General features: G+C 50.3%; 3 protein-coding genes across 5 annotated transcripts in view; 1 reads left to right on the forward strand and 2 right to left on the reverse strand.

Moving 5' to 3' along the window:
- Positions 1–14184, reverse strand: part of LOC119384136 (synembryn-A) — a 545950-nt gene that overhangs the window by 274013 nt on the left and 257753 nt on the right. The window lies entirely within an intron of this gene.
- On the forward strand, positions 28–1760 carry LOC119384139 (myb/SANT-like DNA-binding domain-containing protein 1). The gene is made up of 2 exons (XM_037652431.2): positions 28–227; positions 1682–1760. The coding sequence occupies exons 1-2, from the start codon at positions 43–45 to the stop codon at positions 1758–1760; spliced, it is 264 nt and encodes an 87-aa protein (XP_037508359.1). The 5' UTR covers positions 28–42.
- LOC119384138 (uncharacterized) lies at positions 1791–4202 on the reverse strand. The gene is made up of 2 exons (XM_037652430.2): positions 3469–4202; positions 1791–2631 (listed from the first exon to the last, which is right to left on the reverse strand). The coding sequence occupies exons 1-2, from the start codon at positions 4125–4127 to the stop codon at positions 2049–2051; spliced, it is 1242 nt and encodes a 413-aa protein (XP_037508358.1). The 5' UTR covers positions 4128–4202; the 3' UTR covers positions 1791–2048.

Raw genomic sequence — 14184 nt, forward strand, 5'->3', positions numbered from 1 at the left:
GCCGAGGATCACAAAGGTAGCGCGTCTGCACAGCCGCGGTCAATGTGGACCGAGGCGGAGACCTGGGTGCTAATCAGACTTTGGGAAGACCACTTGCCGCAGCTCCGCGGCGAGAAACACAATGCAAGGGTGTACGATGCAATCGTCGTAGCCCTTGCGCAGAACGGCATCGTCAGGACTCGCCGACAGGTGCAGACGAAAATAGACAACCTGACACAAAGATACAGGTGAGCAACTTGCACTAATCGGTGAATGCATACTGGGGCGCAAGGAGAAAGCCAAAGTTTGGCACGATTCCGAATGTAGTGCCTTTATATACAGTGATACATAAATGAACATCACCATACGAGCGCGCGGAGTCGTTAAAATTTTATTCGCGGGGCGTTATAGATAGCGTCGTGCGGCCTTATCCATTGCTTAGACGGATCGTGCCAAATTAGGAGCTGCCTGCATATCGTACCTCTGCGCGGTAGCCGAGCTGGAGCGAATGCCGGCTGCATTGGCGGGTGTTGTGGGGGGAAGTCGCCGTGTCAGCGCTTGCACGAGGACCGAGTGTTGATCTATGAGCAACACTGTCGTGCAGTGCAATAATACGAGGCGCGCCGTTTTGCTACGGTAAAGTGAGTGGGCACGTCTTCAGATTGTAAAACTTCTGTGCACTGAACTACCTTTTTCTGAATATGTTCACCGTATGTTTTCGGCTCTCTTGAGTAGGCTTCGAAATTGTATTCGCGGAGTTTTCAATATTCTCCGAAACTGGGCGACAGCAGTGGTCTCCGGATAACTGCTGTTGCCACAATTCTGGTCTTTGTCTTTAGTACTTGAGCTGCCAACTCAATGCACTTTGGGTACCCAAATCTTCAGTCTCCGTTCTTAAAGAAAGTGACATGATCACATCAACAATTATATCGAAGTAACAGTGTAAATCGAATGAGCTAGTGTGTTTTGCATATATATCTCAGCATGTCTCGACACCTTACAAGGCTTTGTGAAGTAGTTTGGCATCTACCATTTGTATAGTATACACGATTCTCCCAGTTGTAATCGTTGCTTTCTGTGCTTCTAGGAGGGAGTCGCGACAACATACAACAGGGTCCTCACCATCTCCCTGGCCATTCTTCTCGGAGATCCACAGGTTTTTAGGATCATTGCCTGCAAATGATCGCTCTCTCATTCAGGAGAGCCCTTGCTCTACAAATGAAACTGTTGAGATGGTAAGCAGTACAAACATGCATTATGCTTTTACCCTTTATGGAACATACGCACTGAGATCTAGATTTTCCGCGTTTTTCATGAGTGCCGAAATTACTTTTTATATACACATTTTGCAAAAGAACTATGAAAAACTGGACACCCATCACTTCATGAACGGCATATGTTGGTGTGTGTGTACAGCTAACCATTTGCAACAATGGCAGGCACTTTCTCATGTGACTACAACTGTTCAGTATTTAAAAGGATCAAAGGTCTGAGAACTACTGCTCTAAAAGTTGCTAGTCGGATTCACACTATGAGAATGCGATCAGAGTGGCGTGCTGAAGAAATAGAAGACGAAAGGTTGTTTCGTCTAGAAGATTATCACTGTGGTTTAACGTGTGTGTAAGAATGTCGTCACAACTTGTTCCTGAAAAGAGCCAGTTGTACATGGGTTGCTTAAATAGCATTTTTTTATTCATTTCAGATCATTTCAAGCATGGAGGCAGGCACATGTGCAGAAGAACGGCCAGATATGCCACAGCCTTCCAATGACAGCAAAGTGATCGCCACCGCACAGAGTGTACCACAAGCAAGTAGCATTGCAGAGGCACAGACCACTCAACAGAAGCGCCGTCCGGCAAAACGGAAGAGGGTGTCGGCCACAGAGACATTTCGGAACACCCTGCTGGAGCAGCAGAGCAAGCTGATAGCTGCTCTAGAGGATGCCACCAAAGCTGACCAAGTTTTACGAGAGCGCCAAGTGAAGGCACAGGAGAAGTTGGTGGACCTGATGTCCGGGTTTTTTAATAAATGAAAACCAACCAATGGAACTTCTTCATGTCATGTCTTGGCTATTGGGCCATCTGTTGACGTAAGTGCATGGCAAGTGCAGCTCGGATGTTCTTGCCAGTCGCAACGTGTGCATCTGTGGTGTGCGCTGGTTGCTGAAATACTGCATCATGCAGCTGTACTTCATTGATCCATTGCTGCGGCACAGTGTCATTGTAGTGCTCGCAAATATTGTTGAGCACACAGCATGCCCTTATAATAATCGGCGCATGGCTGATGTCGCACTCCATCCGCTTCATTATGAACCTGAAACGGGCTTTAAGCCGTCCAAAGGCATTTTCCACTATTCTGCGCGATTTTGATAATTGGTAGTTGAAATGTTTCTGCTCCTCAGAACAGCTTGTGCTGGCAAATGGCTTCATTAAATTCGGTGTGAGGGGAAACGCCTGATCACAAAGTACCAGTGGTGGCACAGCAACGTTGCCCAATGTGGTTTTTGGCGTCCTGAAGGTGGGTCCTTCAATCAGGCGCGACAGGCTTGATTGATGATACACATGTGCATCATGGCATCTTCCTGGTGACCCAACGTTGATAAACCGGAACATGTAGTTGTGGTCCACCAGTGCGAGTAGTATCACACTGTACCTGGAATACAATGCAGTATCAATATCAATTGTCCACGGCAAAAAAACTGGATAGCGGCACCTATGGTAACGCGTGTCTTGTAGGAAATGGAGTAGCAGCACCAGATAGCAATGAATAGTGCATTCTTAGTAGTATGCCAAACCAAATACAGTTAACAGGAACATCTCAGGTATGTACAATGTAAGCTGAATCCAGCATAGCTTTCATGTCTAGATACTTCATTTCTATGAAGACAGTGCTAGGTAAAAACCCACAGCAAGCTCTGAATACATGGTATTCTTTGTATTTAATTTTTTGTCAGGTGTGGTTGTTTTGAAATTGATGTTAATGCCCCAAAGCTCCGAATAGAAAGCACCCACAAAGCAAAGATTCCCTCATGTGATTACGTAGTGTCGCTTTTGCTGATGCCCTTTAAGCATTCGCATTGTCCCACAGATCTCGCTATCACTGTCAAGCACAGAACTGATTACCATAATCGAACAAGCTATATTCTCGATTCATTGTGGAATGCTGAAACAATCCCCATAACAAAAAATAAGCCAGTGTTCAAGGGCTGGTCATGATAGCAAATGCGTAATGCTGCACCCTGCACCATACCTAATAAATAGTACTTGCAGACATAGATGTACCAGTGCATGCAAATTGTACACTACACAGCTGCTTAATTCTAGAGTACGACGTCGATAGCACTGTCCTGTAATTATGTGTTGCCAAATTTGCTCTCGGCAAGCGCCGCTAGACTATATTTCTGTGGCTTAATGTCGCATCTGATCAAACTTAGCTCTATAACCTATTGTCCTAATTGTGGCAACGCTGACCATTCATTCGTGCACTTACCAGCCTTTATAATTATAGTAGTCGCTGGCGTATTCTTTTGGAGGGGAAACCGGGAAATGGCACCCGTCCAGAGCGCCCACACCTTGTGGAAACCCGAGAGTAAGTTGGAATTCTTTGATGTGATCCTCCATTTCACTTGGAGTAGGCATTCTCACCCACCGTTCTTCAAGCGAGTCCACTACGGCTTCACAAAACTCGCGGTAAATTATGTTGACCGTGGACCTCCCCATGTCGAATAAATTTGCAATAGTTCTGTCCTCGGCTGACGAACACAATTTATAGAGGGCTACGGCGACCCTCTTGTTGACCGGAATGGCTTCACGCATATTGGTAGTCTGGCGCTCCATCGTGGGTCGGCAAACGTCGACCAGGTATTTGAATGTCGTTTGCGACACTCGAAAGGACTGGCGGAAATTCTGTTCCCCAAGGTTTGGTAGAGTTTCCTCAAACCACCGACCATGCCGAGCGTACGCCCACGCTTCCCTTGGTCCGCGGAAAGAAGATGATGCCATCGCAGCAACCAAACAGCTGTTCGCGATTATTTGGCGCTTGATAGCGCGTACTTTGCCGGCCGAGGCTTCCAGCTCCACTTCGGTATCTGTTAGTGCGGCCATGGCAAGCGCGACCTTCTTTTTCATGTCCTCAGCTTCGTCACTCATCCTACCAGCCTAGAGACGCGAACACACACAATTTCACAACGCACGACCACAGTGAACCAGACACGCTCACCTACGTTCGCTCACCACACAACCACTCGTGGCTCACCAAAACAAGCGCGCAGTGTGGCCAGCATTGCTTTCAACTTCTCCGTGCTTGGAGAACACAAGTCTTGCAATAACATATCGCACACTTTCTAGCTTTTATTTTATTTGATTACATGTCACACACAAAAAAAACACGTCTACGTTGCTTTAAAGGTTACTACATACGTGAAAAATGGGACGTTTCGATCATGTGTCGCAGCGCCGTTTCTGCCCCATGCGGCTCCCGTCGAAAGCTTGCGCTAGCCGTGTAGCACGGCCACAACTCCATTCTCGTAATGCTCCATCAGGGAGATAAATGCCGAACGGAGTGAAATGGAGTTCGGTGGTGGCCGTGTGACAGAGGTATAAAATAGCGTCACTGCCTTTAGACTTATTCAGATGGCTTAGTGGCACTAGTAGCAGCTTGAGAAGCCCAGCTTGGCCAGCGATTATTGTTTCGCACGGTTCTGTTGCGATAGAAGTTATCGCAACACAACCGATACACAGATACACGATACATTATCGAATGTATCAGAAATACAGATACAGATACTCGGCGTTCGAGATGTATCGCGATACAGATACAAGATACCCATAGAGTATCTAAGATAGTATCTAAGATACATGTATCTTCGATACTGCCCAGCACTGTTCCTAGGTATTCTACACACATGTATTTTATCCTTGATTTCATGGGGAATCGACTGGGGCAGGTGTGCTTGCCACTCTGTAATTTTTGCTGTTCCACTCCGTATCCTGGTTTTTTTGATGCGGTATGACTGTTTGTACTATGTGATGATCGCTACCTAAGGTTTCGTCCAGGCAACTCCATTCGTATTTCTTGATTCCATGAATGAAGGTAAGATCAGGGCTTGTGTTTCTGCATACGCTATTTCCGATGCGCGTAGGTACTTGAGGGTCGTTGAGCAGGGTCAATTAATGATGCTGAGCTGCATTGTGAACATCCTCTCCTTTCCTTAGGGTAAAAGTGTAGCCCCAGGCTACACGAGGTGCGTTAACATCTCCCACTACCATCAGCTTGTTTCCCTTAGCTATATTTTTCACTTCACAACGGAATCTGTCGAGATCTTTTAGGTGATCTCGTGGAGGGCTATATATATTTAGAACAAAGAGGCTTTGCTGCGTTTTTCTCTCAGGCACAATTTCAATGAGGGTATGTTCGATGCGATGTAGGACGATGTGATGTTGGGTGGTGATGCTTTTCCTGGAAAGAATTGCCATTCTGGTTTTGCCATCAGCGATGTGAGTATGGTGCCCCCTGACGTGAATTTTCTTTGCTTCAGTTTCTTGAAGAGCAATGATGTCCGGTTCCAATTGTGAGCACAGCTGTGTGAGATTCTGTCTTTTTCGTTGAATACAGTGACAATTCCATTGCCAAATCTTGATGTACTGGTGTTGTTTCGAATTTTGCTTATTTGTCCCCGCCATTGTGACTACCGAGAGTTTCTTGAATCTGGGATTCGCGGACCGGGTATTTTGGCTTCTTACGAGCTTGTTCTTTTTCGCGTTCTAGTGTTACGATGCATTGGCTCAATCCCTCGCCCATTTGTGCAATTTCCAGCTTGAGTGACTGGACCACTATTTTCACTATGGCTGTTACTTTACAAAAACATGTAATTGTAATGGCTGGGTGCCAGTGCTACGCACTTCTCAGGTTTCACAGTAGAGGAACTGCATTTAGCGCAGAATTCTCCGAATGTGGTGAAATTGATAAGACTGATTGTCACATCGGCAGTGACGACAGGCACGTAGCCAGGATTTTTTTCGGGGGGGGGGGGGGGGGGGCCCAAGGCCTAATTGTTCGAAAGAAAGTCTTTCCATGGCAAAAAGAAAAAAAAAAAAGTTGCCCGGGAATATAGAAGGCTGGACGAATTTCGGGGGGGGGGGGGGCGGGCCCCCCGGGCCCCCCCCCTTGCCTACGTGCCTGAGTGACGAGCATGCTTTTGTCCAATAAAAAAGGAGTTATATTTTTAATTTGGCTCTGAAAGTCGTGAAAGTATGATCGCTAGCATCACCCAACAGCGATGTGGTTCAAGCTACTGGTAGAAGCAAAAAACACTCGCAGGTAGTAGACATATATTGCTTGAAAACAAATATGTATAAATTAAAACTGTGTTTATGCATTTTTTGCAGGTTTCCTTCGGGTCAGGAAGTAATTTTAGCATTTTTTCCCCACGCGTTGAAAGACGCACCCGGTGGCGCTGCCGGCACTGTGTTTGCCTGCCTACCTACGGCGCAGAAACGCTAGCCACGCGCGCGAGCACGGCGCCACTCAAAAGAAAAAAAAAACGTCTTGGGGGGACAGCAGCGCGACTGACTCCACAAGGCTTTCGAACCATGACCATGAGTTCTTTCGTAGGAGAACGCTAGGGGGCGCGGAGCAGGCAAGATGTCCTGACTTCACGCTCTGTATTATTGAATCTGTAGCGTACTCGCCCCACGGAGGAACGAAGAAACCTACACTCCTTGAAGTTTGGGACAAGAACTAGTTTATTTTCCAAGAAAAACAGGCTTCGAAAGCGACAACACAAAAGGAGCGTGGCTGCGTATCTCCCGTGGCACGCCGGAGATAACGTGAGGAATGTTGGCCGCGTATGCGGCGTGCGCCTCTGCATACGAATTGGTATGCGCACACAAATAAAAACTATCGCGATCACCGGCATCAACGCCTGCTACAAGAGCACCCCCCCCCCCCTTAGACCGCGGAGCCAGGGGGGAAAAAACAAGCAAATGTGCGAGTTAGGCCATGAGGTGAGCCGGTTTCACGCGGTCGAGAGAAACGACGTCCTCCCAGTTGCGAACACGAATGGTCACAGTTCTGTGCGACCGCGACAGCACACGGAAGGGCCCGTCGTACGCAGGAGTCAACGGCGCTTTCACTGTGTCCCGTCGCACGAACACATGGGTTGCTGCATTCATGTCTGGGAACGAAAACACTCTTTGGTTGCGGCTGACTCGTAGCGCGTTCGGTTGCAGGTGCTCCAACCAGGAATGTAGCCTTCCCATATGTTCTGAAGGTGTCAGCGTAGTGCCTGGTTTCTCACCAAAGAATTCTCCCGGTAGTCGGATTGCAGAGTCGTACAGCATTTCTGCTGCACTGAATCCGAGGTCTTCTTTTATCGCGGTACGCAGGCCCAGAAGAACGAGAGGGAGCTTCTCCACCCAGTGCTCTCTATGGATCCAATTTGGCCGTTAGAGATGCCTTCAGCTGACGGTGTAGCCGCTCCACCATTCCATTGCTCGCTGGGTGGTAAGCCGTGTTGTACTGGAGCCGTGTTCCCAGAAGCCTTGCCAGCGCAGAGAATAGGTTGCTCTGAAATTGTCGTCCACGGTCGGTTCTTATGCGCAGTGGGCAGCCATAGCGTGAAACTCATGTGGCCACAAACGCTTGTGCGACGGTCACGGCTGCGATGTCCAGAATCGGCGTTGCCTCAGGCCACCGTGAGTATCGGTCGACACATGTGAGCAGGTATCTGTAACCCTGGGAAGGCGGAAGAGGTCCCCCAAGTCCAAGTGCACGTGGTCGAAACGACATTCTGGTGGCCGAAATGCTTGGAGTGCTGTGCGCGTGTGCCGAGTAACCTTGACTGCTTCACATATTCGGCACGTCTTCGCCCAGCGTCGAATGTCGGCGTTAATGCCTGGACACACAAAGCGGTCCGTGACGAGCCTCTTCGTCGCGCGGATTCCTGGGTGGCTGAGGTCGTGAAGGCTGTCAAACACTGCACGCCGAAACTGGACGGGAACGAAGGGTCTTGGAGATTTCTGCGATGTGTCGCATGCGACCATAGTCGTTGTGTATGGTAGCGGGATCTCTTCGAGCACAAGTGACAGTGGATTCTGCCGCATCTCGGTTAGCTCTGGGTCTTCCGCTGGGCGGCGGCTAATGTATCAAAGTCGACGGACGCTGAAACGGTGTCGATGCGGGAGAGTGCTTCGGCTGCTTGATTTTCGATCCCCGCTATGTAGCGGCTGTCCGTGGAAAATTCGTAAATGAAAGAAAGTTGGCGCAGTTCTCTTTCCGAAAATGAGGAGCTCTTGTTCTTGAAGGCATATCTCAGCGGCTTGTGGCCCGTTAAAATGTTGAAAGTGCGACCTTCTAGGAAGAAACGGAAATGCTTTACGGAGCAATAAATGGCCAGCATCTCTCTTCCAAAGGTGCTGTAGCGCACTTCCGTCTGTTTCAGACGTTTAGAAAAGAAACCCATCGGTCTCCAGTCCTTGCTGTCGTATTGTTGCGACACTGCTCCCACTGCCATCGTTGAAGCGTCAACCATGAGTCGTGTTGGCGAGTCCGAAAGCGGGTGCATCAGAAGTGTTGCGGAGGCAAGCTGAGTTTTGGCGTCCTGGAAGGCTTTTTCGTGTTCCGCTGACCAGTGAAACTCGGGCGTTTTCTTGGCGTCCCGGCGCAGCAAGTCAGTTAGCGGCTGTAGATTGCGTGTACAGGATGGGATGAAGCGCCTATGGAAGTTGATCAGCCCGAGAAACTCGCGCAACTTGCGGAAAGAGGTAGGTGTAGGAAACTCCCTAACTGCTTGTACCCGTGATTCGAGCGGCAAGATGCCTTGCAGGACGTGATTCGATGACCTAGGAAATCTAGTGCTTCAACACCAAACATGCACTTTTGGGGCTTCAAAACCCGACCGTGCTCGTCAAGTCGCTTGAAGAGGAGCCGCAGGTGATTTTCGTGCTCTTCCGGCGTTTTGTTGGCGACCGTCGTCTAAGTAGACGAAGACAAAGAGCATTCCGCGAGTGACCTCATTCATGAAACGCTCGAACGTTTGTGCCGCGTTCTTGAGTCCGTAGGGCATACGAACAAATTGAAAGAGGCCGAAAGGCGTTGTCAAGACCATCTTTGGGATATCGCTTCGTTCTACTGGAATCTGGTGATAAGCGGCCATCAGATCCAGCTTAGTGAAGATGGTCGTTCCCGCGAGGCGAGCGCTGAAATCATGGATGTGAGGGAGAGGATATTTGTCTGCCGTTATCACAGCATTGAGTGCCCGATAATCACCACAGGGCCGCCAGTCTCCAGGCTCTTGTTTGCAGCCAGTCTGCAGCGCAGAAGACCAGTTGATAGAAGAAGGTCGAATAATGCCGAGCTGGAGCATGTGGTCGAACTCACGGCGGGCGACTTCGTGTCTTTGTCCAGCGAGTCTCCTAAGTCTAGCGGTGACGGGCGGTCCGGTGGTGACAATGTGATGCGTCACCTGGTGTTTGATTGGGAGTTCGGTGTTCCGAGGTTTGGTGATTTCAGGGAATTCAGCCAGAATCTTTTGAAAGTTTGACTCTGAGTTGAAAGTGCAAATGCCGCATGAGGACAGGTCAGACTTCAGTCCGAGAACAGCGAGCGAAGTGACGTTATCCTTGAGACGACGATCGCGAGCGCTAACGTCAAGATTGAAGTGGCTCAGAAAGTCCGCTCCCAGGATGGCCATTCTGACGTCGGCCACAACGAAGAGCCATCGATGTGTGCGTCTGAGTCCGATGTCTATCGTCATTGACTGAACTCCATATGACGCAATAACAGTATTATTGACTGCAATTAAGCTGGAAATGGACTTGCCACCTCGGTGATGTTGAGCTGTTGCTGGTAGGATAGCTCAGCTCCGGTATCGACAAAGAGGCGTGTGCCGGTGATGCGGTCGACAACGAAGAAGAGGCGGCTTGAGCGATGGCCCGTGTCGCATTCCGCCGTTAGCGACTGGCCGGCGCGTTTACCGTCCACGAGCATGGTTGGGTGCAGCGAGTGGCTTGCTCTCTGAAACGGCGGTGATACCAGCAGACGCTTTGCTCTGCCTCGCTTGAGTGGCCGCGGTGCTGCGGGCTTCCAGCACTGGACGGCGAACGATGCCGTGCAGGCCGGTGTTTGTTGGACAGGGCGAGGTTTTCAACTGCTGCAGCCAGTCGGTCAACTCTGTCCTCTAAGCGACCTAACCGGTCTGCATGTTCTGACCTCCCCGCTGTAGCGATAGACATTTTTGATGCCTCGTTGCAGTCGGTGATGCGGTAGGCGAGTGGAGCCAGACGCTCGAGAGCCACGTTGTCCGAGCCAGCGAATATCATACGTGTTGACTGTGGCAGTCTCTGCAAAAACAACTCGCGAAGCAATGGCTGTTGACGCTCCTCTGAGGCTTCTTGGCCCAGCAGCTGACACATTCGGTGGAGTAGTTGCGAGGGACGGTGGTCACCGAGCTCTTCATGAGACAGGAGTTGTTGCAGCCTGCTCTGTTCGGACACCTCAAGACGTTTCAGGACGGTGCGTTTCGTCGTAGGGGTTCTCCGAAGGAGTGGAGGCGAGCACATCGTCTACGGCGTCAGCGATGTCAGGTGGCAGTGCTGCAACGACTTGGAGGCATTTCGACTCCTGCGATGTGATGCGTCGAAGCTGGAAGCGGGCCTGAACCACACCCTGGGGTTTTTGGGCCCGAAATGAGGAAGCTTTAACTCCGAGGCGTTGGTTGTGGATGAGCTTGAAGTGCCTTCCTTGTCTGACATGGCTGCTGTTTTTTCAAACGTCGCCTGTCACCACTTTGTAGCGTACTCGCCCCACGGAGGAGCGAAAAGAAGACACCTACACTCCTTGACGTTTGGGACAAGAACTAGTTTATTTTCCATGAAAAACAGGCTTCGAAAGCGACAACACAAAGGGGCGTGGCTGCGTATCTCCCGCGGTACGCCGGAGATAATGTGAGGCATGTTGGCCGCATATGCGCCGAGCGCCTCTGCATACGAATTGGTATGCGCACACGAATAAAAATTATCGCGATCACCGGCATCAACGCCCGCTACAAATTTTTCCGGCGGATATCTCATAATAACGTCCGGAAAGTTGCTTAGTATAATCGGGAAGTTTCCTGGAGTCTAACGATAGTGAATCCGAAGACCTGGACGAAGACATCGTGAAACTGCCACCACAACCGCCCCGACCACAGCTGATGGCCTGTTAACCTTAACGCCTGTTCAGCTGTCGCTGAACAGGCGCTACAGCTCGGAGCGTCTCCAGCTGAGCCAAGGCATGGACGACAACGTGGATGGAGACGCGGTGACTGAAACAACCGACGCCCGTGCAGAAAACGGCGCTAACACACCGATGGGCCGAACGAACGCCAACGACCACGCCTTGGTGAGTGATAAATCATCCGATCCTCACGACGCCGATGGAGCGGACTGGCAGCTCAGTCAAACGCTTCCCCAACGCAATGAAACAAGCCCAGAAACGCCGCAACCTTGCCGCGCTTCAGGCCCAGCAAAAGCAAATGGTTAACTCAAAATATGGAACCGCGAGGACAGAAACTCCCTCCACTGCCTAAAGGTGATTATAAAATTGTCATACGACCGCACCAAGGCCTGTCGTTGAAAGCGATTACTGCTCCTGCACTCGCTAGAGTAATCATCGAAGCCTGATGAGACGTTCATTCTGCGTATCAACCGAGGCTCCAATATTGCCATATTATCCACTAAGTACTCTGAAGTGGCTTAACTCGTTCGGAAGCTCCAACAACTTGCCATCAACGGCAAACCGCACCCGGTGCGCGCCTATGTGGCTACGGGAGAAGAGGCACTCGTGGAGTGGTGCATGACATTCAACCCAACACGTCTATGGAAACTCTAATGACTCATCTTCGCATACGCACACAAGGCGTCGAACTTGTGCAAGCCAGAATGATAGGCACAAAGAGCACAGACCTCACTTTCTATGGGGAGAAGCTTCCTCGAACCGTCTATTTTTACGGAGGAGAACTAATCTGCCACCCATTTCGAGCTACCTTGCAAGTTTGCAAGCTCTGCAGGGAACGCTGGGCCGCTTCCTTCCCCGCCCGAAAGACCGACCAACAAAGGACAGGGCGCCCGGCGTCGTTTACAAAATACCGTGCGCCGATTGCCCTTTGTCGTACATCGGCGAGACCAAAAACTTCCCCGAACGAATTAGGCAACACGTCAACGACGTCCGGAAATTCAACAAAGAGCGCAGCGCCGTCGCCGAGCACGCCGAGACGTTTGACCACAAAATAGACTTCAACGGAACGGCCATCCTTGAAAGTGAAACCAAGTGGAGGAGGAGATTACTACTGCAGTCGTGGCACGTTCAGCGAACCACTCAAAACATCAACCGTTCCCTCGGAACTCTCCCCCCAGTGTGTATGCGCATGGGCTACGCTCCGCGGTAATGCGTGGGGTCATTAACCGCCGCGAGAGTGCCTTAAAGGGACACTAAAGAGCAAAACGATTTTTCTCGCATTAGTAAAGTAGTCTTCCACGATACCAAAAACACCACGCTTAATAAGCGAGAAAACGCGCAAAAAGAAAATACAGGTGGCGACGTCACCTTGGAATTCCCGCACCGTTTGCCGTGACGTCACATATTTTTTTAACGGCGCCTACTTGAGTCTACGTAGTTCCTAATCGGTTAAATCGAAGTACATTGTCCTCTGAGGGGGCCAGAGACTTGACATAACGAGTTTGTGGAAATTTCGTCGAGCCAGTGGCGCCAAAATACGTTAAATGCTCTTTGAAGTCTTTTACGTCACGAATTACAAAGTTCGGCGCGAAATTTAAAAATGAAACTTTGAACTTGGTTTTCTCGTCGAATAATAAACCTAGGGTGGTGAAATAAACTACACAAAAGTTCTCCGAGCACACTTTATCAATCTAAACCAATTCATTGTTTCTCTTTAGTGTTCCTTTAAAGACGCCGCTGCCAAGCTGCCGCAGTCCCCCCTGAGCAAGGAACCAAGCTGGTTCCGAAACGTCGGGTTCTTAGGTGTTTCGGTGTTTGGTTGGAGAATAAACAGTTATCTCAAAAGGGACACCGTGCGGACCTTTGCCCGCAACCTGGCAAACCCATCTATAGACTCTGTGGCACGCGCAATCCCACTACCGGATATCCTTGCCAACTGATTTGTGACTCTTGGGGAGAAGCTCACCTTACCGGGGATCCTGCGTGCTCTAAGAGACTTAAGCCAGTGCAAGTGCGCAACCAAACCAGCGAAAGAAGTGAGAAACAACTACCTTCGCAAGCTTCCGAAGTTCCGCCGCGATGGTTTTCCTCCTCCTCCTCCGCAGAAGCTCTCAAACTCGGAGGACAGCCCGCTCGAAATCCATCTAATGGCGCATTCCACTGGGAGATCCGGAGCGGCCGCCGAAATCCTGGAGCGAGCACTCGGATTGTACCAAGCCAAATCTGCCAGTGGAACACGTGAATGCTCTGCGTGAGGTCGCTCCGGCTTATGCATACGTCACGTAAATTGGCGCCGGGAACTGTTTCTGCTTCCGCTCTGTGCGTTTTCATGGGTCGCCGCTGCAGAGTGCGCATTTCGACCCCGCAGTGGCGTAAAGCAGGTGTGCCATTTTCTTGTGTTGCGCTGACAAATATGGACGAGCACGTGGAAATCCCTTCTTCGATGTAGCCGATGATCTTCGGGCGTGCGCACAGCGGGTCAGGGAACGTTTCTTTGAACATAATTTCGTAGGGCACGTACGGTTCGTCGTCATCGCTGGTGCTACTACCATGAGAACTCGTGCTGTCGCTGTCGCTCAGAGCAAGAAGCAAACCAGAAGCTCGCCTAGCAGAGTCAAACAACGCCATTTTAGGAATGTAAACAAGTGCACAGGGTGATCAGACCCCGCTTTAAACACGACTGTACCGGAAATGACGCCACCGCGTTGCCGGACTTCCGGCGAAATCCACCTCTGCAAGATGGAGCAACTCGGAACGCTCCGTCGCGGAGTGGGTGGCTCCGAATCTGACAGTGGATGCTCCGAATCGACCAGTGGAACGCAGATTCTCGAACGCGGAGCAAGAAAACTTCCTCCGGCTCGACCAGTGGAATTCGCCATAACTCTCGCTCTGGCTCAAAACAACGACCCCAGGCAACCAAGACGGCGAACCAGGAAGCCCAGCAACCTAGCCAGGCAACTCCACTCAAGAAGCACAACAAACAGCAACAGC

Source organism: Rhipicephalus sanguineus, chromosome 2 (assembly GCF_013339695.2).
Source record: "Rhipicephalus sanguineus isolate Rsan-2018 chromosome 2, BIME_Rsan_1.4, whole genome shotgun sequence".
Taxonomy (NCBI): domain Eukaryota; kingdom Metazoa; phylum Arthropoda; class Arachnida; order Ixodida; family Ixodidae; genus Rhipicephalus; species Rhipicephalus sanguineus.